The 24,781-nt window shown below is 53.0% G+C and overlaps 1 protein-coding gene across 1 annotated transcript in view; it reads left to right on the top strand.

The window, feature by feature from the left end:
• IQGAP3 (IQ motif containing GTPase activating protein 3) overlaps window positions 1-24,781 on the top strand; it is a 37,901-nt gene that overhangs the window by 3,891 nt on the left and 9,229 nt on the right. Inside the window, exons 4-28 of the mRNA XM_084613091.1 lie at window positions 2,378-2,455; window positions 3,212-3,288; window positions 5,106-5,173; window positions 6,023-6,136; window positions 6,726-6,904; window positions 7,365-7,452; window positions 8,381-8,544; window positions 8,942-9,029; window positions 10,159-10,322; window positions 10,720-10,880; window positions 11,517-11,641; window positions 11,728-11,891; window positions 12,202-12,292; window positions 12,948-13,115; window positions 13,982-14,124; window positions 14,984-15,154; window positions 15,776-15,859; window positions 16,370-16,441; window positions 18,079-18,148; window positions 18,618-18,826; window positions 20,622-20,774; window positions 21,729-21,892; window positions 22,664-22,888; window positions 22,979-23,119; window positions 24,296-24,380. Coding sequence (XP_084469217.1) covers window positions 2,378-2,455; window positions 3,212-3,288; window positions 5,106-5,173; window positions 6,023-6,136; window positions 6,726-6,904; window positions 7,365-7,452; window positions 8,381-8,544; window positions 8,942-9,029; window positions 10,159-10,322; window positions 10,720-10,880; window positions 11,517-11,641; window positions 11,728-11,891; window positions 12,202-12,292; window positions 12,948-13,115; window positions 13,982-14,124; window positions 14,984-15,154; window positions 15,776-15,859; window positions 16,370-16,441; window positions 18,079-18,148; window positions 18,618-18,826; window positions 20,622-20,774; window positions 21,729-21,892; window positions 22,664-22,888; window positions 22,979-23,119; window positions 24,296-24,380 — 3,246 coding nt within the window. The remainder of the gene's footprint in view (window positions 1-2,377; window positions 2,456-3,211; window positions 3,289-5,105; window positions 5,174-6,022; window positions 6,137-6,725; window positions 6,905-7,364; window positions 7,453-8,380; window positions 8,545-8,941; window positions 9,030-10,158; window positions 10,323-10,719; window positions 10,881-11,516; window positions 11,642-11,727; window positions 11,892-12,201; window positions 12,293-12,947; window positions 13,116-13,981; window positions 14,125-14,983; window positions 15,155-15,775; window positions 15,860-16,369; window positions 16,442-18,078; window positions 18,149-18,617; window positions 18,827-20,621; window positions 20,775-21,728; window positions 21,893-22,663; window positions 22,889-22,978; window positions 23,120-24,295; window positions 24,381-24,781) is intronic.

Here is a 24,781-nt window from a genome sequence, read left to right as displayed (position 1 = left end):
TAAAGGAGTCGGGTGAAGAGATTTGCTTGGGTTAGAGGGAGTGAGTTTGAGATTGGGACTTTGGAGACCTGGGTTCCAATCCTGGCTTGTTGTGTGGCTTTGGGCAAATACCTTAAGCTGCTGGTACCTACAACGTCAACTGGAGCTGACGGGACCTGCAGTTGCTCAGCACTTGTGCAAACCAGATCCTCTCTGAAGGAAATGCTGGAAGTGAAACTGATCAGAGGCATGAATGAAACTGACCATCCTACATTCACTTAATAATCTGAATAAAATCCATCCCTCTGCAAATTAAATGGGGGTGTTGTGGGGGTTAATTAGTGCCCATCCAGCTCTCTCGAGTGCTGGGTAGCATTCTCAACCCATGTAGAGGAGGTATAGATCAGTAGAAGACCATTTCTCTGCAGATCAGGAGATCCCTGGTTGAAATCTACCTGTTGCCATGAAAGATTTTGAGATGCTCAACTACCGTGGTGACGGGTGGCAGAATAAAACCCTTCAGAAATGCTGGTTGGGTGGCTCACCTGGATAACCGCATGTGGTGATGCAAGGATGCGCTATATTGGAAGCCTTCAGAGCTTTTCACTCTGTCTCGCTCATATAAGGCAGAAATTTACCCTTCAAAGAGGCCAGTGCAGAGGCTAGTGAGCCGCTTAAATCTTCAAATTGGGGCTTTAAAATCTTCACGCCTGGGATTTTCAAAAGCCGGCCACGTTGGCCTAACTCAGCACCCGTTCACGTCAATGGGAGTTTTACTGCTGATGAAAATCCCACCTTACGCACATCGGCATTTTTGCTAGCTTTCTGTAACGGGGCAAATTTCAACCCATTCATGCATAGAAGACTTTACACTGCCAGAGCGCTGTAAAAAGCCAGGGGGAGCTTGGCATGAATGATAATTAAGGCCCCTAATAGGTTTAACCTAAATCCACTCTGCTAGGTCCAATGACTTTCTCTTAAATGCTCAATTTCTCTTAACACAGCAACATTTTAGCCACAGTATGCAACTGGCATGGGAGATTCTGCCTGTGTTGGACGTGTGACAGGTTTGTTATACGTGACCTAAAATGGAATTTATTTACTATAGCAATTTATTTCTTTGCTGACACAGCAGCATATGGGTTCCATCCCCCTTTTTGTAAGCTTCCATCCCTGCTGCTTATTAAATCTCTGCACCTTGTTCCAGATGCATGGCGTGAATGGGAATCAAGGCAGGAAAAAAGGCTCCTTTTTAAAGGTTGTTGGTGATTCATTCTAGACCATGAGGTCCTTTGAAGTCCCCTTCTATTTCCAACACATCAAAGACTGTCTTGGATGAATGCAGCCTATGTGTCTGTTTCTGATCTGTAATGTGATGGTGCATAAAACATAAGGAATCCAGAGCTGTAGGGGCCGATCCTGTTCCTGTTGAAGTCAATGGGAAAATCTTTATTGGGCGGATGCTTTTGAATCCGTTCGTATCCTCTTAGATTAACTAACCCTAGTGCATGAATGAAGGCTCTCATTTCGCAAAGAGTTAAGCATGTGATTAATTTGACTCATGTGAGAGTTATTCAGGTGTGTAAGGCGCTGGAAGATCTGGCCCTATATGAATGTTTGTAAAATTATTTGAAAAGCAGAACATTTAAAAAGAAAATGAAATTAACTAACAAAAGCCTTGTCACGTTAGTTTCCGATCCCGCAGCAACCGATCGGTTGATTTCACTGGGTTATTTGCTGTGCTTAAAGTTAAGCTCTTTTGGGGGTAGGGACTATTGTTATCTTTTTGTTCTGTGTTTGTACAGTGCCTAGCACACCTGGTCCTTGACTGAAGCTCTATGTGCTACTACAGTACGTACAAACAAATAAGTCTTTGCAGGATTGGGGCCTTCACTCGATTTGATGCATTTTGGCATGAATAAGGAATCCTTTCAATTCTAGGTGGTGGTATTGGTGTGTGCTGCAAGATCTGTCTGATTCCCCTGTGGCTCTCAAATGGCTCTTGTGCCAAATCTTGGCTATGCTGTGTCTGTGGGTGAGCTGAGCGCCGCATGAAACTGGCATCAGCCTCTCCTGCGTCAAAGGTGGATGGATGGTTCTCGTGTTTTTTTTGCGGAGGGGGGGCATGATCTGATGCTTCTGACAGAGAGCTTGCTCCAGACCCTGACAATGCAGAGCTGACTGTCAATCCGGGTCACCGCCGCATTGTTCGTGGCCTGTGCTGGCTTAAATGGGTTTGGAAGAACGAGATGTAGCTGGTGCCTTCGGTTCAGTGTCCAGGAACAGCTGCGTCAACGGAAGGCACAAGAAACCCCCTAGTGGGCAACAACGGCATAACGCACCCATAAGGGAAGGGTCATTCTAACCCTTGTTTAATCTCTCCTCTCTTTTTTTCCAGGCAACTGGACTTCATTTTCGACACACGGATAATATCAACCACTGGCGTGACGCCATGACTCGCCTGGGGCTTCCTACGGTAATGTATTCGCGTCAGCGTGTCCGGGCCAAAAGCAGAGCCCGGAAAAGATGAGACGCCCTCTCTGCTTTGATAAAAACACAGAGCCCTTTCGTGTAAGTGGGAGCCACTCGAGTGACTCCACCCAGCTGGGTGTACCATCAACACCTTGTGGAGTCAAAGGCAGCTGGTCAGGCTAATAAAACCTTCATTTGAAACTCCGTGGATGTGAAGGAACCTTCCTTTGTCTCTTGCACAACAGGGGCGTAAGACTTTCTAGGGTGCAATGAGTTCTGCATGAGCGATCCCTTCTCCATCTGTGAATTGCAGCGACCTGAGATGAAAGTCGTGGAAGGAGGGGGCGTTAAGGGGTTGCTGCATTCACAGTAGAAGACTAGACAGCTGTACAATCCTGCCAGATGCTCGACAGAGTGGCCTGTTGTATCGTGTTCTCACCTGGGGACCATGTGGAAGCTGCTCCCAACATGGATCAGCGTTGGCTCTCTGTGTCAGCAAAGACTGTAACAATAATCCCTAGTGCTTCTCAGCTTCAGGTCTTCAAAGCACTGTACAAAGGAGGTCGGTATCACTGTCCCCATTTTACAGATGGGGAAACTGAGAGGCAGGTCAGGGTCACCCAGTAGGTCAGGGCAGAACAGGGAATCAAACCCAGGTCTTTTAAGTCTCCAGCCCATGCCTAGCCCCTTGGCTATACTGTGCTGTTAAATAGTTAAAGTTAATTGGCATTTACATGGGTGCTGTCTGTATTGCCAACAGATCTTTCACCCAGAGACAACAGACATCTATGACAAGAAGAACATGCCACGGGTGGTATATTGCATTCATGCTTTGAGGTTAGTGAGAAATCCAGGATGTAACGTGTAAAAGGGTTGCATCTCTCTGGGATTAGAGGTAGGGCTCTACCAAATTCACGGTCCACTTTGGTCAATTTCATGGTCGCAGGATTTAAAAAATCGTAAATTTCATGATTTCAGCTATTTAAACTTGAAATTTCATGGTATTCTAATTGTGGGGGTCCTGACCCAAAAGGGAGTTGTTGGGGTGGGATGGCAATACCCTACCGCGCCATCCTATTGCCACCCTCGCTTCTGTGCTGCGGACTGCAGAGCTGGGCCCTCAGCAGCCGCCGCCGCGCTCCAGCCACCCAGCTCTGAAGGCAGCGTGGAGTAAACAGGGCAGTACCACGGCTCCCCTAAAATGACCCTGCGACCATCCCTCCCTTGCAACTCCCTTTTGGGTCAGAACCCCCAACTTGAGAAACGCTGGTCCCCTGCATGAAATCTGTATAGTCTAGGGTAAAAGCACACAGAAGACCAGATTGCACGGTCCGTGATGCGTTTTTCACGGCCGTGAATTTGGTAGGGCCCTAGTTATCGGAACTGAGGGGTCTTTTGCCTGTAGATTTTAACCAATGATACTTGCGCCCCCTGGTGGCCATTGTATGTTTTTCTCCGGAGGCCAGTAATTCTCAGATTTGGGTCCCGATCCTTTAACTCCATATCTGACAGACGACTCCCACGCATGTCAAGTGAGGGCACGTATGTGTGTCTGTGGGATCTGTGTGACTGGATTGAGGTTATCCAATTCTATGCTTAGGTCCCCTGGCCATTTAAAATTTGTTCCCCAGAGGTGTTTTGCAGCAGTGGTGGGGGGCTCGGTGCCTCTGACAATCCGGCCACTTACCCTAGGTGTCCGTTCATAGGCCCCCAGGTTTGCGAATATTGAGCCTAGGTTTTGAAACGCACATGGAGAGGCCTGCCACAGACTCTAAATGCCGTGACAAAATGTTATAAATACAATCCATGCAAAATACGGGGTGGGGGGGACCCGCTGCTGATCCCACCGAATCCCATCTCCTGTGGGGTTAAAAATATTAAAAATAAAATACTCTGTTGCTAAGTCCCCTTCATCCCACACAAATGCACATAAAGAGGGGCTTTGCCACATGCCCGTAAAGCCATTGGGTCTGGGCTGTTTCAGAGCAGAAGGGTGGAGTGATCATAGAATATCAGGGTTGGAAGGGACCTCAGGAGGTCATCTAGTCCAACCCCCTGCTGAAAGCAGGACCAATCCCCAATTTTTGCCCCAAATGGCCCGTCAAGGATTGAACTCTCAACCCTGGGTTTAGCAGGCCAATGCTCCAACCACTGAGCTATCCCTCCCCCCAAAGCCAAGGGGAGAACACCCTGACAGCGGCTCCCCTCCCTTTTAAGCCAAGGGGGGGTTCTGATTGAACACATGTGACTGGCAGAGGGAGGGAGAGATGGGGTCCAGTTTATTTAGCACTTCCGGGGTCCAAGCAACCACCTCCGTCTCTCTGGAAGGCAGCAGAGACCTAGTCTGAATCACATAGTGCTGGTGTCTATGCTTTACAAGGGGGTATCCTCCCTGTTTCTCAGATGGGGAAACTGAGGCACAGGGAAGGGGTGTGACTTGCCTGAGGTCATACAGCGAGCCAGTCACAGAGCTGGCATTGTAGAACTTTGATCTCCCAGTTCTGCGTTCTAATGACCAGACCACAGAGCTTACTGTGCCTTATACTGTAGGGATTAAAAACCCCATAGTGTGTGTGTGTGTGTGTTACCATGTGCCAGGAAAAAATTGAATTGTTAAATTCATCCATGAAGTGTGTTTTGTTTTAAATTTTCAGTTTATACTTGTTTAAGCTGGGGCTGGCTCCGCAGATCCAGGATTTATACGGGAAAGTGAACTTTACAGGTATGGGATGGTAAAGGACAAATCTGGGCTAGTTCCTGGGGGTTTCCTTGTTAAATCCAGCTGATCTGTATTTACTGCTTGTATCTCTGGAATTGTTCTGCAGAAGGGATGCTTCAGCGGGCTTTTTATTTATAAGAAGCTTTGTTTAAGCTGAGATACAAAAAAAGTCAATTTTTCTATCTCCATAGCTAACTAAGGAGACCAGTGGCCTGCTGTGCCAGGTGCTGTACATACACCTGTTAAGAGACCGTTCCTGCCCTGAACTATCTAAATAGACATGATGGACAAAGGATGGGAGAGAAAATAGAAGCCCAGGGAGGGGAAGTGACTTGCCCAAGGTCACAGGGTAGATCAGTGGCAAAAGTGGGAATAAAATCCAGGTGTCCTGACTCCAGTCCAGTCCTACCCACTAGACCACACTCTCTCATTTGAGAGACTGGCTCCCTGTATGTGCCCAATTCAGCCCTGTTGACGTTAGAGACAGAAACACATGCTGCTGCTGGCTCCCTTAGCTCTGTTAGGTTTTCCCTGTTGAGACACTGAATGTCGTTTTACCGTATGGCCCTGGTTCTGCACTGGAGCCCTGTGCCCATGTACAGCTCCAGGGAAGCCTGTGGTACTGCACAGGGGGCTCCTGGCGCAGACCAAATTGGCTGATGTCCATTGACATCACTTGCCATTTAGGGTGGGGGTTAAGTCTCTGTACAGTGCCTGGCATCCCCTGTGCCCATTCCTGCCTGGGGCCTCTGCTTGCCATCCTCCTGGTAAATAGAAATGTCAGAAGGGCATCTGGTGCCGGCCCCGGACCAAACAGGCGTGTATTTGCTGACTTGGCTTGCTCTGTTCCAGAGGAGGAAATTAACAACATGAAGCGGGAGCTGGAGAAATACGGCCTCCAGATGCCAGCCTTCAGCAAGATCGGTGGGATTCTCGCCAGTGAGCTCTCGGTGGATGAAGCAGCAGGTGATTTTACTCCCTAGGATAAAGGCTGACAGTGTTTTTTCCTGCAGCGGTGCTTGGATGAGTCTCTCCCTGCATTCTTTTGGCTTAATCCAGCTCTGTAACCCCTGAATGTGTTTGGCCCCTTTACAGGTCAGTCTAGGTCCAGCTCCGCTCGAACCACAGGGCTAATGGTTGTCAAGGGAGAGTTAGGTGCATGCTGCTTAGACCCCCGACTCCAGGAGAGTGGATCCCAGCTGTGGATCACAACCTTGCCTCCAGCCCGGGAGAGGGGTGGGACCTGTTGGCATCTCTCATTAGCTACCTTGGGCACCTCCCTGCCTAGCATGCTGGCTTTTGTGGATCCCATTCCCAGGTGTCCCTCTCTCCCCTTGCATTGTGTAGAGAGCAACCACCTAACCCAGGGTTTGTGGATTCTGGTGACTTTTTTTTTTCAAGCCCCCCGGAAAGCCAGGAGTTGCAACGCTGTGTCACTGTGTAGATCCGGGCCACCGATAAATAGACTCAAATCCTGTCTCTCCAGCCTCTGGCTCCCCGTCTGACCACCCAATGGTTTTACATGTCTGTCTCTTTCTTGCCACGGCTGCTGTAGTCCACGCTGCCGTCCTCGCCATCAACGAAGCTGTGGAGAGGGGGGTGGTGGAGGAGACCATGGCGGCCCTGCGCAATCCCAGCGCCGTGCTGCTCAACTTGCGAGAGAACCTTGCTGCCGTCTACCAGGAGATGCTGTACCAGGTGAAGATGGAGAAAGCTGGCAATGCCAGGAACCGGGTAAGGGCAGAGCACGCGGTGAAAGGAGAAGCTCTGTTACCTGTTGGTAGTGGTAGGCTCTTATCCTATATGTGGACCACAGCGGTGCGATGTGCATCATGATCAGGGGATGCTCTTCGTGCTTTGACACCTAAAGTTTAGGGCTTGAGTCGTCTTTGAAATGGATCGAGTGAAAACGCAGGGTGGATTTCTCTGCAGCCAGGAAAGGAAGTGGGCAGGATCCTTCAGGAGCGCTGACCTGGCCACAGGAGGAACGCTGGGTGGGTGGAGCTGGTGGATAGCGGGGTGCGGTTGGAGAAAAGGAGTGTGCTCTTGTACTCTCCTCTAGCAGCTGTCAGCAGCCAGGGCTAGCTGCAGCAGCCTTTGGGGTGCGCGGTTGAGTCTTTCTGGCATGCTCGGAGGTAGCACAATGCGTCTAGGCCAAGATATGCAATGGTGGGTGGCTTGTCCCTCTTCTTAGTACCTGCAGGAGAGCCTGGAAAGTGAGGATATTTACGACCGGTGTCTGACTCAGGCTGAAATACAAGGGAACATCAACAAAGTCAACGGTGAGCAAAGCAACCCCCCTCGAGAGCTGCTGGAGTGGAAATGCTGCTTACTGAGCACGACCCCTTGCCGTGGGAGATCTGCCCAATGCTAAGTAGCTCTCCCAAAAGGCTTTGTTTCAGGCTGGGTTCTTTAGTGGGGGCATGGCCTCTGCTCTGGTTGTTTTCAGAGTCTTGCTCAGGAGCCATAGGCAGGGAATCTCTCCCTCCCCATTATGGGGCAAAGGGTTTCATTCCAGGAGCAGCCTGAGGTTCTCCACACAGCCCCTGCACTGACTTCCCCTCGCACAAAGGGAATCCCTGAAACAGGTAACCTGGGTAAATGTCTTATAAAAGCTTGTCTACACAGAGAATCGCTCGGCCTGATTGACTGCCGGGGTGGAGATGCTCCTATTCCAGGATGAGTGCCTTTATTGTGAATTAGTTTTAACTCCGCTTTGGAAGTGGATTAATCAGGAATAGTTATTCCACTTTAAATTCACAACCTTATTCCGGATTGGCTTTCATGTGTAGACAAGCCCTAATACATTGCCCCGTGTGGGTGGCTGGTAGCAGGGATCGAACCCCAGATCTCTGGATTTTTGAAGCACAAGCCTCTAGTGCATGAGCAGCTTTGTTGGCTGAAGCTGTGGCAGGCTCACGTTGGCCTAGCCACCGGTAAAGGTCAATGGGGCACCACCTTGAGTGGGTGTGGCCTAGTGGTTAGCGCACTAGACTGGGCTTCCTTAGACCTGGGTTCTATTCTCTGCTTTGCCACCACCCTGCTGAGTGACCTTGGAGAAGTCACTTGTCTCTCTGTGTGCCTCAGTTTCCCCATTTGTAAAATGGGGATCAAGATACGACCTCCTTGGTGAAGAGCTTTGAGCTCTACTGATGAGCGTGCTACGACACCAGTCGTAAGTATCCTGGAGCATGACCACCTCTCTTCTAGTGCACGGAGCGCTGGAATACGTGGACGATGCTCTGGAGAGGCAGGACCCTCCAGCCTTGTGCCAGGCCCTGCAGGATCCTGTGCTGGCCCTGCGTGGTGTGCAGCGGGAGAACGCAGCCTGGTACTTGGATCAGCTGAGTACAGATCGGGAGCAGAAAGCGCTGGTAAGGCCCAGCAGCGGATGTAGCCCCCGTACCAGAGAGGGGAGGAATATTGCAGGGATAGGAACTGGGCGGGGATGTAGAGACTCCTCCTGAGGAGACCGGCTCATACTGCTGATCCACCTTGCCAAAGCTCAGTAATGTCCCTCTGGCCAGCAGCTTGCGGTGCTATGGGATCGGGCCCTACGAGTCCAGACACCCTATGCAGGGTCAGGTCTGGATCAAGTGAAAGCCCCATGCTCTAAAGGCTTCCTGTGACGTGGACGTTCAGGAAGCGCTGCAGCCGGACTGCATGTGAGCGACTTCCCTCGGAGGGGTGGCAGGCGTGGCCCTGGGAGGGGAGCAGGCTGGCTGGGCCGGTCCCCCTGTGTGTGAGCTCCTGCCGCTTTCCTCCTTGCAGGAGCTGGGCTACGTGGACCTGCTGGAGCAGGAGGAAGTGCAGGTGGGGGTCTACGCAGCCAATGAGAAGGGAGATCGGGAGCATGCCAGTAAGTCATGCCAAGCCCCCCCCCCCCCCACGCAGCGAAGGGGACTGGTACCGAGCTGGGGGCAGCCAGGGTCACTATGAATCTGGGGCCAGATCCAGGCTTCTTGGCCCCTGCCTGATGCATCTAGGCCTTGCTCCAGTTCCGAGTGACCCACGCCACAAACCCCCTGTAACTGACACCTTTGTTGGCCGCCTCGCCAGAGGGGCCAATAAATCGTTGAGAGAAGCCTGCCCCGCAGGGACTCCCTATCTCTGTTCACTTGCTGCATTTGCTCCCTCTCCTGTCTCAGTGCCCCAGCTGGAGAGGGTCTGAACATCATGCTTGGCATCTGGCTATGCCCAGGCCACTCTAGGGATGGGGCATGCGCCAGCTGGTAGGTAGAAGGCAGGTAGCTTGCATCACCTCTGGGAGCTGCTGGGGCTTGGGCCATCCCTAACTTGTGTCCCTGCTTGGGGGGGACTTTGCCTGGCCCAATGGACCCATCCTCCCCCTGCCCTGCAATGCCACACTGTTGCCAAGGCAGCAAAGAGCCGCTAGGGCCAGTCCCGTGCCTGGGCAGAGGGCATCGCACCTGCCCTGAGTCCCCTGCATAGCAGGCGAGCTGGTCAAAGTGCACGTGGTCCGGAAGAGTTAACTGACCATCAGCATGGAGCACCTGGTGTCTGGGTTGCAAAGCCCCGCGTAGTGAGCAGAATTCAGGCAGCCTGGGCCGTGCCCTGGCCCCAGATCTCTGCCATCAGAAGCCCCGGTCGTCCCAAATTCAACACCCCACGATTATCGCTGCTGAATGGAACCGGGCAAGGCAATTCCTCAGTAGCCCAGAGCTGGGGCTGCAGGAGACCTGCGTCTTCACTGGCGGGATCGTAACAGCGCTGTCCCTAACCCGGCTCCCGGCCGTGCACGCGGCTCTCTAGCTTGAGTTCAGTGGGGCTAAGATAGCCGGCCTGTCAGGGAGGGTTGAAGCTGGAGCTCACTGTGCAGTGGGGATGCAGTCGCTCCACGCAGCTGGAGCGTTATTTTTGCAGCGTGGCCGCTCGAGTGGCACAAACTCGACAAGCCCCGAGTTCCACACGCCCCCCCACCCCCCCAGTTAATTTGCCCCGATCTCATCCGCCCCGCTGGTGCGCAGGGAGGCAGGCCGTGAGCCGCATCAACGCTTCGATCCGCCGGGGGGAGGCGACGGAGACGGCGCGAGAACTGATGAGCCCCGAGGCCCAGCTGCCCGAGGCCTTTCCCTTCGCCGCCCAGCTGTACCAGCGGGAGCTGTCCCTGCTACAGCGGCAGCATCCGCAGGTGAGGAGAGGGCAGCGTCTGCTGGGGGAGGAGGAGAGGCCTCTGATGCTCTCAAACAGTTTGCTGCTGTCCTGGGGGCCACCCTTCGCAGGCATGCTCTTCCCAGACTGCAGTCCCTGCTGGGGAATCGCTGTCTGACCTCTTCATGTGACTCTCTTCGCTTTGCGGCATGGGTTGGGGGTTGGCCTGGTGCTCAAAGCACTGGATGGGTGCTCTGGAGATCTGGGTTCAATCTCTGCCACAGACAGCATGGGACAAGTCTCTCTGTGCCTCAGTTTCTCCCACTGTAAATTGATTCATGTTGGGTACTGTAGGGATTGGGGGGCAGAAAAGGATCATTGTTGTGTGCATCTGTCGTTTCCTCCTCCCCCCCCCCCCCCCCCCCCGGTTTCTGCAGGGTGAGTTGGGGCAGGAGGAACTGTACGTTGCTGTGGAGATGCTCTCGGCCGTGGCGCTGATCAACCGGGTGCTGGAAGCTGGGGATGTCTATGGATTCTGGAGTAGCCTGGTCAGCCCTGCCCTGGGCCTGTCTGATATCGAGGATGCAAACGTGCAGCGGTAATTGGCTGGATTTCGGTGGGAACGATGCCCCTTGTACCAATTCCAGTGGAGTGACTTGGCCGTGAATGAGTTAAAAGGCTTTGTGGCATTTGAAAATGACAGAGCCAGGCCCCTGAAAGTTGTGAGGTGGGGAGATTTCTGAGGCTGTGAAACAGGACCAGCAGGAACCCACAATCTGAAGGGTTAAACTCTGTCTGTAACCTGGTTCTGTTACCAGATGTCATCAGGGGCTGGCTGCAGATCTCACCAGCAGTCTGCAGGAGCCACCGCCTGGACCCAGCTTCCTGCCTGGGGGAGAAACCATTGTTGATCTTACCTTAAGAAAGTTAGTGGTGAATTTGCATATGGAAGTCAGGACTCCTGTGTTCTTTTTCTGCCTGTGGCAGGAGGGGTGCTGGTCTGGGCGGCCAAAGCCGGGACTAAGAGTCAGAACTCCTGGGTTCCATTCTTACCTCTTTTATTGGCTCACCGCATGACCGTCACTGCTCTGTGCCTCAGTTTCCCCATTTGGAAAACAAGAGACTGCCTGCTGTGGTGGGGCGTTTTGAAGTTTTCTGACAGCGTTTTTCAGCCCCTTGGATGCGGGACCTTTCAGTCATGGGCTAAGGAATGGCTCTGTCTTTTCCCTTTCAGCTATTTTGACGACTTGTTGAAACTGAAGTGCCGATCTGGGAAAGCCGGGGTTGCGTTCCTGAACTGGAACGACATCCAGGCCTGCGTGAACGGCGCCAACTCGGCAGTGCGAGAAGAAAACGATCGTGAGTGGCTTTTATACCTGAGCGCTGGGCTCCGTGAGCTGCAATGAGCTCTGACTCACCGGCTGTCTTTGTTCTCCCTGGCACAGAGATCCTCGCCATCAGACTGATCAACGAGGCACTGGTGCAGAACGACCTGGAGAAGACGCTTACTGCTCTGCTGTTGCCCTCTGCAGGGCTCTCTGCCGTGACTCTCCCGGGAGCAAGGCGTTATCACGATGTGCTGACCGCCGCGCTAAGGCAGAAAGCCCAGGTAGACCAGTCGGCTTTGCGCTATGGAGAGCAGCAGCTTGTCGGGCTGGTGGAAAGACTGTTGCTTGGGACACGTTAAAACCAGTGTGTGGCAGAGAACAATCTCGCTCCGCCTGGTTCCAAAAGATCCTGTTGCACTTTCCAGAAGAGCCCTGGGGCTTTTAATCCAACTTCCTCCCACTCCGTTAAATACTGTTTTTGCCAGCTGCCCCTTCCCCAGAGGTGGCTGCATCTCCCTGATGGAAGCACTGCCTCTTCGTGTGGTTTGTAAAGATGCCCCAGCTCATCGCTTTTTGCCTCCCGTCTCCTAGGTGACCGGGGATGATGGAGCAGCTCTCTGGTGGGAGGAGATCCAGCAAGGGGTTTCCCAGGCCAATCAGGACACCGAGGCAGCTAAGAGAAGTAAGGGCTCGGAAGCGAACTTCAAGCAGGCTCAAGCTGGAGCTGCAGTCCGGCCCTCTTCCGTTATTCCTCCGCGCGCCAAGAAATGCAGGATGGGGAGAGACTCTCTAGCCCTGTGATGCTTGTCTTCCACCCTCCCTGACTCTCCAGGGGTTGCGAGAGACACTCATCTGAGGTCCCAAGGTGCCGGCCCAGGGATCAGGGTAGGCCTCGCAAGATGAGCTAGGCGTGGGAGTTCTGGGATGCTGTGCCATAAGCCACAGCAGTGAACACAACTGAATGCTGTGCTGGTGGCCATACCTTCCAAGACTCCTTGCTTCTCCCCCGATCCTCCAATTGCAATCTGACTCGGAGCAGCCCCTAGAAACCTGTACTCTGTACCGTCTGGAATCCACATTCCCCAGGGGCCCAAAGGATTAATCTCCATCTCCAAAGCTTCATGCAACCGGCTGCTAACTACCCACTGGGAATGGCAGTTGCAAAGGTGACCTGGGCTTCCGATATAGCAGTAACTCCCCTGTTGGAAGCTTGGAGACCACTGTCCATGGTGACCTCCATCCAGGCAGGCATGGACCAAGCTGGGCTCACTGCGGGTGAGTGGATGAATGCACCCTCTTCCTTTTCTAACCCTTGCCTTCCCCCTCTCTTCCCGTAGTGGCTCTAGGTATTGCTGCCATCAACCAGGCCATAAAAGAAGGGAAGCCGGCTCAGACGGTACGCGTGCTGCGGAACCCGGACGTCTCCCTGCATGGCGTTGTGGCAGAATGTGCAGGGGCCTACCAGGCCCTGCTCGCCACCCTCCTGGCTGCCAAGAGACAAGCAGGTAAAAGGCCCCTGACTCCTCTGACCTTGAAAACCGCAGGGGCGGAGCTGCATCTCCAGCTGCTAGCATCGGTTAGCCTCTACCATCCATAGCTCTCTGGGGCAGGGAGCATTCAGTGTCCATACAGCGCCATGGGCCCTAGTTCGTGACTGGGACCCCGAGGGGCTACCGCAATCCAGGTCAATAACCCCCAGTTTCCACACATCCCACTGGAAAGACATGGCCAGCCCTAAACCTCTGACTGTCGTCAGCTGCGAGGGGAAGACTGGGTGGTCTTGCTTGCTGCCCTGTTTTGTACACTCCCCCATTCGCTCTGGTACCAGCTACTGTCAGACACAGTGTCCTGGGCTAGCTGGGCCATTGCGGGGGACGTCGAGGCTTCCCCTGGCTGAACGAGGGGAATGGCCTAGTGGTTGGGGCCCTAGCCTGGGATTTGGGAGACCCAGCTTTGCCACTGACTCTAGGCGAGTCTCTGCACCTCAGCTCCTGCTCATGGAGCAGAAGGAGGATGGGTGACTGCAAGGGGAGAAATAGGACAAGCCAGGTGTCAAAACCAGAGAGGGGGCTGACAGATACTTGCTATAGGAAGGGCATCTAATGTGAGGGAGAAGGCTCTTCCTCTGGATGTACATGGGGAGAGCAAGGAGTTGAAAGCCGAACTCTGAAACTGGGGACAGGGCTATAGAGAGCTGCCTAAGTGTTCCGTCAGCTGAGCCTTGGTTTCAAAACCTGATCGGAGGAAATCCATTTTGAGAAATCCATTTTGCTGCTGGATCAGTTTAACCCTGCAGCTGCCTCTCTTCTTGCCGTGTGTGTGTGTGTTAACGCTCTCCTTCCCCTAATCCTGTCCCAATGGCAACGCTCAGGGAACGCTAAGCACCACTGGGTCCGACACCAGCTGAAAGACGGCAGCGTGTATTACTTCAGCTTGCAGAGCTTCGAAGGCAGCTGGGAGCGGCCTCGTGACTGTGTCCTTAACTCCATCCACCTCAGCTGGGAGGAAATCCAGGTGAGGGGCAGTTGCTGGGGCTGTTATCAAAGCCCTCGTGGCTGGAGTATTGCTGAAGAGTCTGGCATGCTGCTGCTAGGCCCTGGCTGTTGATATGTGAGGCGTCCAGGCGAACGCGCTGTGTGTTAAATGCTCTGGCTGCACCCAGAGTTCTAGCCTGTTGTCCCACTGGGACATGTCGGAGCGCTTCAGAGATGTTCATAACAAAGCCATTAGTTCTCCAGCCCTCTTGGTCTGCCCAGAGGCTTGCAAAAGAGATTGTTGCTTCCAGTGATATGACCCAATCCCAGCTCTTAAACATCCAGCTTATGGGAGTTGCCAGACTGGATGAGCTCCGGGGTCCATCTAGCCCAGTGACCTATTTCCAGCAGCGGTACCGGCTACTTCAGAGGAAGGTGCAAGAATCCCGCTGCTACAGGATAACCTGCCCTCGGGAGATGTTTCCTCCTGACCCTGTTAGAGATGATCTCATGCCCTGAAGCATGAGGGTTTCTAGTGCTTCCAAAAGCCAAGGGATATTTTTATGCACTCTCCAGCCGCAGGATTATCCAATTCTGTCTCAGAATCCTGCTAGCATATATGCTTTTGGGTGTAACGCACTGGTAAAGTGTGGTTCTGTCTCCCTCCGTTGGCTCAACCACGTAAGAAGCTTCTGAGTCTGTCCCTGCCTCTGAGCTGATTGGATCTGGTTCTTTAGATCAAAACAGCAGCTGATTGTGCTTTTTAGGTCCAGGTGGCCTGAGTTCAATTCCGGCTGCTGACCCAGCCGGGGGTGTTCCCTTCTCGTTGATGGATGGTGTACATGCGTCTGACATCTACAAAGTCTTCCTGAACTGATCTGTGTGTCCTATCTCTGCAGTCGACGATCACGGGCGTGACAGTGGCCCACGACCGGGAACGCCTCTGGGAATCCAACGCTGGATTCGTCGTGCGGCTGCAGGCCCGCATGAGGGGCTACCTTGTCCGCCAGGAACTCGTGGCCCGCAGACATCTGTTGCAGGAGCAGTTACCAGCTGTTATCAAAATCCAAGTGAGGAGTGCTGCCAAACTGCTGAGCCCATCACACGCTGATGTGCACGGCATCATTTCTATAGCGCTGGGTCTTCAGGGCGTCGTACAGGCATCCTGACCACTTCCTGTATTACCCCCTATTTACAGCGAGCAGAACAGCTTTATTATTCATCCTGTCCATTATGGTAGGGCCTCGGGTCCAGACAAGAACGGGGGACCTGTGTGCTAGGTGCTGTACAGAGTGCTAGCCAGTCCCTGCCTCAAAGAGCTTGCCATCTGAGAAGGCACACCCAGGGTAGGGGGAAGGGTGGAACGTACAAGCCGAATCAGCAGTGCAATGGTGACAGCTGAAGGCCTCTCTCTTTAGGGGCTTGCAGCCCTGGTTTTGTAGGCTCTGTTGAGGACTAACCTGGGCAGGATGAGCTGAGGAGTAGGGGTTGTTGGGAGTGATCTGCAGCCTCCCTAGGGCAGCTTGTGCTGCCAGCAGCTGGCAGAGGTGTGAGGATTTCTTCCTGTGGGCACAGACCAGGCTCTCCCACTCTGTAAGCTGGTGCCTTGGGTCACCCCAGAAATGTCATGCTGTAGTTCATTGGTGTGTGTGTGTTTGTTTGTTTTTTGTTTTCCCTTTTGGTGTATCCAGTCATGCTGGAGAGGATACAGACAGCGCAGTGCTTACCTGCAAAGATTACGGTACTTGCAAAAAACCAGAGATGCTGTGATAAAGGTACTGGAGTCTTGTCTGCTTCTGTAATCCCACCCCGCTTCCCAGCCCTGCTCCTCTGTTTTCTAGTAGCAACAACATCCTATTGTCAGCTGTTTTTCCCATCTAGATCTGGGGATCCCAGTGGCGATGCAGCCACCTCTGGGGTGGAAGGTAACAGCTCTTTCACAGCAACAAGAATACATTATTCACTTCTGTCCTAAGTCACTGCATCTAGTTGCAGGGGGAGACTTAGGGAGGCAGGACATAGCTTCCCAAACTGGATGTTGACCCTAGGTGGGTGACACCCAAAATTCTTGCCGAGAGCGCCACGGTTGTCAAAAATCTTGGCATTATCTGTGATCAGAAAAGATACCTGCTGGAGCCCAGCGCCCCCTAGTCCTGTGTAGAGGGAATAAGGGCGCCTACGTGGAAATGGATCAAATAGTTGTCACGGAGAATACCCTCCAAGGCTTCCTGTGTCCAGTTAAAATGGCCAAATCTGTCTCTGTCTCTTCTGCTCCCTCCTCTCAGATCCAGGCCTATGTGAGGATGTGGCGAGCTCGTAAAAGGTACCGGGAACGACTGCGCTACTTCAGGAAGAACGTGAGTGGCTGATCCGGGAGTGCAAGTGAAAATATAACCCCAGAGGCTAAGAAAAGAGACCCTCAGTCCATCTGCAAGAGGATGTCCACACTGGGAGAGGGGGGTGATCCCCAGCTCAAGTAGACTTACTTGAGCTAGTGTGCTTAAAAATAGACACTGGTGATGGTGGGCGGGCCAGCCATCCCAAGTGCATGCCTATCAGAGATGCTAGGTATGGACTCAAGATGCCTCGCCCATGCTACCGTGGCCACGTGCTATTTTTAGCAAGCGAGCCTGCGGAGACCTAGCGCAACTGTGTTACACCCCCAGCTTGCAGTGTAAACTTACCCTGAGAATCCTTAGACCCTCTTCTTCCTCTGCCTGAGGGAGACCCTCAAATCCTCTTGTATCTTGCTCTGGAGCAAAGAGGAGCCCTCTTAAAGTGAATCAGCAAAATAACTGTGTGGTGGTCCAGCATGGATCCCACAGGGATGAGGGAGGAGCTCTGTGTTTCTAGGTGGGGTGCTAGAATCTGCCCCTAGGTTGCAAGATTTCTATATAAGTATGCACCTGAAATATACAAGTCTCCAGAAAAAGACCTAAAGTGAGGATGTGTCCATGTCCAAAGGCCCACATTTGTCAGTGCCTAGTGATCTTGGGTGCCGGATGAGAGCCTCCTCAAGAAGGCTGATTTTTCAGACAGGACTGAGTGCGTTGTATTGAGGATGGTGTCGGAATTGCAAGCTGCATGTGTGCATTTGGGTGTGCGGGTCCTTCATTCCTGGCCCAGCTCACAGACTAGGGGGTTCTTGAGTGTTTGATCAACTGGTAAAGAACCAGTTTAAAGCAAGGTGGGGTGAGCGGTGCCTTGTCGCCTTAGGGAGCAGTCTGTTTTCTCTCTCTCTGTTTTTGGGTTCTTGTGTGTTCTGAATTCTAAGAAATAAAGTTGAAACATTGCAACCTTCTAGCAAAAGGATTTAGGTTTTTAATCTAACTTGTGTGTGTGTGCTGTGAACATCACACCGAGCACTCTCCCTCTAAGACCACTCAGGTGTGGCACCCAAGGTCACTAATCCGCTTTGAAAGTTTGGGGTAAAGGGGTGTGTGTGAAAATTGAGAAGCCGAGTGTCTGGAGTTCATTTAGGCTGTTGCCAAATGTAGCGGCTCCTGAAGAAAGCAACAGCCGCTAAGACCCAGGGTAAAATTTTCAAAAGCATCTAAGTGACCATGGCTCCTAAGTCCTGTTGACTTAGATGCTTTTGGATATTTTACCCTAAGCACTCTGCAAACATATAAACCCTCACAAATCCCCTGTGAGCCAGGAAGAGAGTAAACCCACTTCGCAGATGTAGGGGAAACTGAGGCAGAGGGGGGTCAATGACTTGCTCAATGACACACAGCTTCACATCTGGGAATAGAAGCCAGGAGTCCTGACTCCCTGCCCCATGCTCAAACTACTTCCTCAGGCATCTGACTGACTAGGCACTAGGAGTTCACTGTCTAAAAGGATCCCAATGAGTATGCTCCCTCTGCCCGACACCCAGCTAATCAGTTTGCTAGCTGCATGGCTGGTATATTTTTTTTCTCTCTTTACACTTGCTGCTTGCTGCAGGGACGCTGTAGGAAACATCCCTCTTCCCCTCTGTTTGTCTTGGCAGATTAATGCTGTAATTAAAATCCAGGCTTTTGTGAGAGCTAACAAGGCCCGTGGGGATTACAGGATGTTGGGTAAGTGCTTGTCTGTCTAGGTTTTTTTTTAATACAGATGTGCCTTTAATTAATTGCAAGGATGTTGCCTTCTCATTACCATTCCTACACTTCGGGTATGGGCTGAAGCCCCCTTTGCAGTCCCAGAAGTCTGGTGCTATGCAGAGACCATGCCAGCCTGTTGGTGTACGGTAGAGCAGCCTCAGGGCTGCTCTAACTTCAGGCCGTGTTCCCTAAGGGAGCTTGAAATCAACAAATAGCCACAGAGCAGCATGCTTTGGCTTCACCCCCTATCCAAGCTTATGCTGGAAGCAGGTGCAGAGCCCTTACACTAGCTCCATGCTGTCCGGGGAGGCCCCGGTGCAGGGGGGATTCCTGGTTCCCATTTCCACCCACTTTTTAAGGCCCCTTTATGCTGGCCCTGAGCGTGACAAGCCCTCAGTAGCCATTTAACCACATTCAAGGGAGATTTCCCTCTGTCCCCTGCCAGTCCACGCCAGGGACCCGCCACTGAGCATTGTCCGGCGCTTCGCCCACCTGCTGGAGCAGAGCCAGCATGACTTCTGGGAGGAGTCGGAGCTGCTGAAGCTGCGGGAGGAGGTGGTGAAGAGGATCCGCTCCAACCAGCAGCTGGAGAGCGACCTCAACCTCATGGACATCAAGATCGGGCTTCTGGTTAAGAACAGGATCACGCTGCAGGTCAGGGGGTCACGGGCTGGGTGTGGGGGGGCGTAATCGGGGCAGTAGCTCAGCTGTCCCAAGGCTTTTTCTCCACTCATGCTACTTTCCCATTCAGGGGCCAGGCTCTGCTCTCTGTTACACCAGTGCGATTCTGGAGTCACTGCCCTGGACTAGACTAAAACTAGTGTTCCTAAACCCTCTAGGCTCCTTTTATGTGCCTGTTTGTGCCTCTGGAAAACTTTCTTCCAAATCCAGTCCTTGTGTAGGCATGGAGCTATGCCTGCTTATGCCAGAACTGAGTTTGGCCCTTCGGGCTTGTTTCTGTTCAGGGCGACTGCACTTCTATTCCCCCTCTGTATCCTACCAAGGGCACCTGGCTCCCCAGTTGTCCCCTCTCGGGGAGAGATCAACATCTCTCTCCTGACCAGGGTATCTAGACTCCCCAGCTCTCTGACTATACTGCGAATTCCCTAGCAAGTCAGACTGTTTAAGCAGTCCTCCTTTGCTTTTTCCCCCAGGCTATAAACAGCCTAATTGCCCAGAGGTGTAAGTGGTCACCCAGCCCTTTCTAAACAAGCAGATTTCTTCTTCAGGTGAAAGCAAGATTGAGAAAACACAGATTAAAAACAGTAAAACCTATATGTGTGCTAATAAGCTGACCAGAGATCACCCAAGGTCCAGTAAGCGTTCCAGTTGGTGGTCAGTCCTTCAAACCCCACTCAGGGGGTTTCCTATGGTCACAAGTTCATAGCAGCTGGTAGCTAAGAACAAGCCCCACCCCCACCCCATAAATAAGTGAAGTCCTTCCAACCCTTCCCAGGAAGGACTGGGCCCCCCTTGGACAGAAGGTCCCATCCGTTTGCTGGATCTGAAAGCAGGCCCTGAGCCTGTTCAAACTCAGGGGTTTTCTTTGTTAGGTCTCTAGAGAACCCAGTGTGAACCAGTATATGCCAGCCTCTCCAGCCGGGGGCACGTCCTGGGAGCTGTTACAACCTCAGGGACTTTGCCTAATCATGCCACCCACCCCCGTCCCTGGAAAACCTGGAGGGCTGGGGTTTCCCCTCCCCCGTGGAATTGTAGACAATCCCTGCCCTACAACGATACCGAACCTGAATTCAATAAGACGTAACTTAATGCGGTGACATTTGTCCAGGTTATTGCCATATCTGTCAAAGGGCTTAATTCAGAACCCACTGAAGTTAGCGGGAATCTTTCCCCTGATTTCAGGGGGCTTCGGATCCAGCCCCTGATGAGCTGGGTCAATGTATAAGAGCTGCGTATTTATTTTTATTTTGTGGCGCTTTTCATCCATGCGCTTCAAAGCGGGTCAATATCACATCCCTATTTTTACCAGTGTGGAAACTGAGGCACAGGGCAGGAGAGTGACTCACCCAAGGTCGCCAGCAGGCCAGTGGCAGAGCTGGGAATAGACCCAGGTGTCCTGACTCCCAGTCCGGCGCTATGCACTAAATCACACTGCCTGCGGTCAGCAGCACCTTGCTGATTTCCATGAGGCCTGTTGGGGAATGGGGAGCCTGCCAACAGCACGCAGAGCGAGCCAGGAGTTGGTGGGTGTGGTTTGATGGGGGATGACTTTCCCCATGGTGTGTAAATGGCAAAGCTGCGTGAATCCCAAGGCCCAAAGGAGTGGAATTTTCCCAGAAGATTTAGGAGCACAATTCCCATTGCAAGTCCAATGAGACTTGTGCTCCCAAGTCACTCGGCTTCAACTAGGTCAATGGGGTGGATGCTCCTAAATCACCTAGGCACTCCTGCTAACCTCACCAGTGTCTGCTCGCCTGCCCCATGACAGGAGGTGGTTTCCCACTGCAAGAAGCTAACGAAGAAGAACAAAGAGCAGCTGTCGAACCTGATGGCCATCGACAAACAGAAGGGCCTCAAGTCGCTCAGCAAGGAGAAGCGCCAGAAGCTGGAGGCCTATCAGCACCTCTTCTACCTGCTGCAGGTGAGCTGGCTGCTGGTTTTGGGAGGCCATTTGTTGCTGGGGAGTGGGGGGACGGGAACAGTCTGCATCCCCCACAACCCACCCATCTGGTCACGTGTCTGCTGCCTTGGTTTCCTCAGCTCAGCTCCATGAAGGGACTGCATGTGGGCTCAGGGAGTCCGCACACAACCCCATCTTCAGGCAGGGGGTTACCAACAGGTCAATGTCTGATCAGATGGAAACCTTGCTCAGCCTGGATTCTGCTGCCTTGGCCTTTCCTAAAGCCACATCCAGCTAAGGCAGTGGCTAGTGCAAGTGTCTTCTCGCTGATGCAGAAATGGGGTGTGGTTTGCTGGCGGGGATCACCTGAGCATCTCTCGCTGAATCAATTCCCTGCCATTGCAGGGACCTGGGCACTGCTGGCACCTGGGGCTCTTGATCCAAGAGTCTCTTCTGGCCTTATGCTCTGTGAGGACTCCTTCCTCTGACCTTGGGGCTCCCTTCTCGGTCTGGGCTAGCTCCCTCCTTAAAAGGAAGCGCCACGTCTGAGTTGCCGTCGCAGGATGCTTTGTCACCTGTCCCAGCCAGGCGCAGGGATGCGTGCTTGCATCCCAGGGGGCTGTGACGCTGGGATCTGCTCATTAGTTTTCCTGCGATGAGTGCTAATTTGTTATCTAGTATTACAGTAGCACCGAGAGGCCATAACAGATCAGCGCCCCATTGTTCTAGGCCTGCATGTGAACACAGCAAGAGACCATCCCTGTTCCAAAGAGCTTTGTCTAATCAAGCAAGACAAAGGATGGGAGGGCACAGAGAGGGAAGTGACTTGCCCAAGGTCACCCAGTAGGTCAATGGCAGAGCTGCAAAGAGCCAAGGTCTCCCAGTCCAGGGCTGTAGTCACCAGACCACGCTGACTGTTCCAGCCCTCAGACCCCAGGATAGCTCTCCTCTTTAACACCTCTCCTTTGTCCGCAGACCCACCCTGTGTACCTGGCTAAGCTGATTTTCCAGATGCCCCAGAACAAATCAACCAAGTTCATGGAATCGGTGGTCTTCACGCTTTACAACTACGCGTCCAATCCCCGAGAGGCCTACCTGCTCCTTCAGCTCTTCAAAACCGCCCTGCAGGAGGAGATCAGGTAAGTGCGATGGGCACATACCATCTTGGCCTCCCTTGGCCAACCAGGGCTGCCCTGATGCCAGGGCTTGAACGCCTGTCTGTCTCAAGGAGCTGTCCGTCTGTCTCTTCCCTGCATTCAGATGAAACCGTCTCATCTGGATGCCTCTTGTATTCCTAGAACCCTCTGAGACACGTGGATGCTTACGCTCCACAGCCGTCTGGGCAAGGACGTAGGGCTAGCTCCTGTCCAAACGCCTATTGACCAGGTTATGGTGCTTATCCCCCTTAGGGGATGGCTCGCCTGCAAACAGGCGTGGGATTGCAGCATGTGCAGACAGACCCGAGCTGGCTTTAATCTAATCGCTTGGGCATAGACAGCAGCGAAGACCGGCTTGTGCAGCCACGGCTGAGATCTCGGGTGCACGCTCAGGCAGGGAGCCCGTGTGGCCATGGCTTCGCTGCTCTTGGTGCCCAAGTTAGCTCAGATGCGTCTACGCCGGCTGCAGTCCCACCTCTGGGTTTAGTGCAGCCAGGCCTTTAGAGTCTGAGCACTGACGTCTCTGGGGGGCATGGACGCCTTCTGGAGGAGATGCCATGCCACCAGCATCCCCTTGGACTAATCTATACACGCAGGAGGTAGGCAGTGGTACCAGGAGGCAGGCTGATTCCACAGCTCGGCAGATCCCTACGGCACAATAACGGCGCTGCTTGTCTTCAGTGGCTATTTATTTGTGCTGGCTGCACCTTCGAGCCCAGATCAGTTTTTTGTCCTTTCTCACCCCCCATCCAGGTCCAAAGTCGACCAGCTCCGCGACATCCTAACGGGGAACCCCACCGTGATCCGGCTGGTGGTGAGCTTTTACCGAAATGCCCGCGGGCAGAACGCCTTGCGCCAGATCCTGGGCGGCCCCGTACAGGAGGTTCTGCAGGACAAAACCCTCAGCATCCGCACCAACCCCGTGGACATCTACAAGGCCTGGATCAACCAGATGGAGTCTCAGAGCGGACAAAAGAGGTCAGGCCTGGCCCACGCCTAGCCGTGCCACAGAGGCCACGTTGGCTTGCCCCGTGCTGATGCTTAAGGATGTCTTTCTTCTGTCCACAGCAAGCTCCCATATGATGTTAGCCCCGACCAGGCCCTGAGCCACCCCGAGGTTCAGCGTCGCCTGGACATCTCTATCCGCAACCTCCTGGCAGTGACAGACAAGTTCCTCTCTGCCATCACCTCTTCCGTGGACAAAATTCCGTAGGTAGCCCTGGGCCTGTCTGTTACAGTCAGTGAGGCAGAGTGGCCTAATTGAAAGGGTACTGGGCTGGGAGCTAAAAGATCTGGGTTTTACTCTCAGCCCCTGACTTGCTGTATGACCTGGAGCAAGTCATGTCCCTGCTCTGTGCCTCAGTTTCCCCATGTGTAAAGCAGGGATGACAGTCCCAATCTTCCTCCATGGAGCGCTCAGACCTGTAGAGGAGAGGGGTCAGGCAGGACTCTTCATGCTAGCTTAATGAATGCCAAAGGTGCTTTCAAGGAAAAATGCATCTAGCGAGTCTTGTGGGAGGCGTCTCCTGCTGCAGGTGCCTACTCGCTGATCCAGAAGTAGGGTGTGGGTCTGTTCTGACTCGCTTGCCTTTCCTGGAGTGCAACTCTCCTTTCTGCAGTTCAGATACCGGTAATGGAGAGGGAGTGGGATCTAGCAGTTAAAATGTGGGACTGGGAGTTGAAAGACCTGGGCTTCCTCCTTGCCTGACCTTGGGCAAGTCGTGCCTCAGTTTCCCTCCCTCCCCTTCCAATTTGTAAAATGGAGATAATAATCTGGGTAATACTCTGCACCTCCATACGCAGGAGAGTGGTGCCATGGAGATTACCTAAGAGAGAGCAGAGGGCTTTGAGAGGTCTCAGAGAGGCTCGCAGGCTGGCCTATGGCACCACAGGCTGGCCTCACGTACAGGAAGACGCCCCCAAAGAGCTTACACTGTCATTTAGGCAAGGTGGCCCAGGGAAAGTCAAGCCTGGCTTGGGCTTTGTTGGCAGTGGAGACGTCACTTGTACCAAGTCGCTGTTTTTGTTGCAGTGCCAGGGAGCCACAGTCACGGCCCAGGACCCCACGGTGCTCGGTGCTGCACAAACACAGAACAAAGACACCAATGGGCTTATAATGAATAAGGAGCAGATTTTTAATAGGGAGGGTAATTGGCCATTAGAACAACTGGGCTATGGATGCAGTGGATTTCTCCCAGCATCTCAAGACTGTATCTCTTTCCCATAGATCTGCTGTCCTGGGCTGGATTCAGGAACCCTTGGGAGAGGTTGTGTAGGAGACCAGTCTAGATGATTGTTAACGGGCTCTGGCCTTGGCGTATGTGACTCTAAGCCTGCTGGCTGACCTCTGCCCATGTAATGAGCCTCTTCTCTGATTTCTCTTAGCTACGGGATGCGCTACGTGGCCAAAGTCCTGAAGACATCCCTGGCTGAGAAATTCCCAGACGCCGGTGAGGAGGAGATCTGCAAGGTGCGTAGAGAACGCGGAGAGCTAGGCAAGGTGACGGCAGCTGCAGCTGGCTGCCTCTGAACATCGAGTCTGGAGAGGCGTTGGATAGCTCTCCTGCCCTCCCCACCGGCATCCTGTCAGAGAGGCAGTGTGGCCTAGTGGATCTGGATTCCAGTTATTCCAAGTCACATGCCTGCTCTGTGCTTCCATTTCCCCATCGGTTTAAGAGGGATAATCCTAGTGTAATGAGCTGGCTAGTGCATGGGCACTGCTGCCCACTGTGGGTTGCAATCAGAACTTCTGAACTGTGTTTCACGGGCCCCGTACTGTAAAACTGTACAGTAAACTACCAGTGTGTTATAGCCTGGAACAAAGATTTAGGCTGCGACCAGACAAAGCTAGAGCCACGTAAGAGCTAGGCA

Source organism: Lepidochelys olivacea (assembly GCF_965140295.1).
Source record: "Lepidochelys olivacea isolate rLepOli2 genome assembly, chromosome: 24".
NCBI classification, from domain to species: domain Eukaryota; kingdom Metazoa; phylum Chordata; order Testudines; family Cheloniidae; genus Lepidochelys; species Lepidochelys olivacea.
Note: the sequence above shows the minus strand (reverse complement) of the source record. Positions and strands in the feature narration are given on the sequence as shown.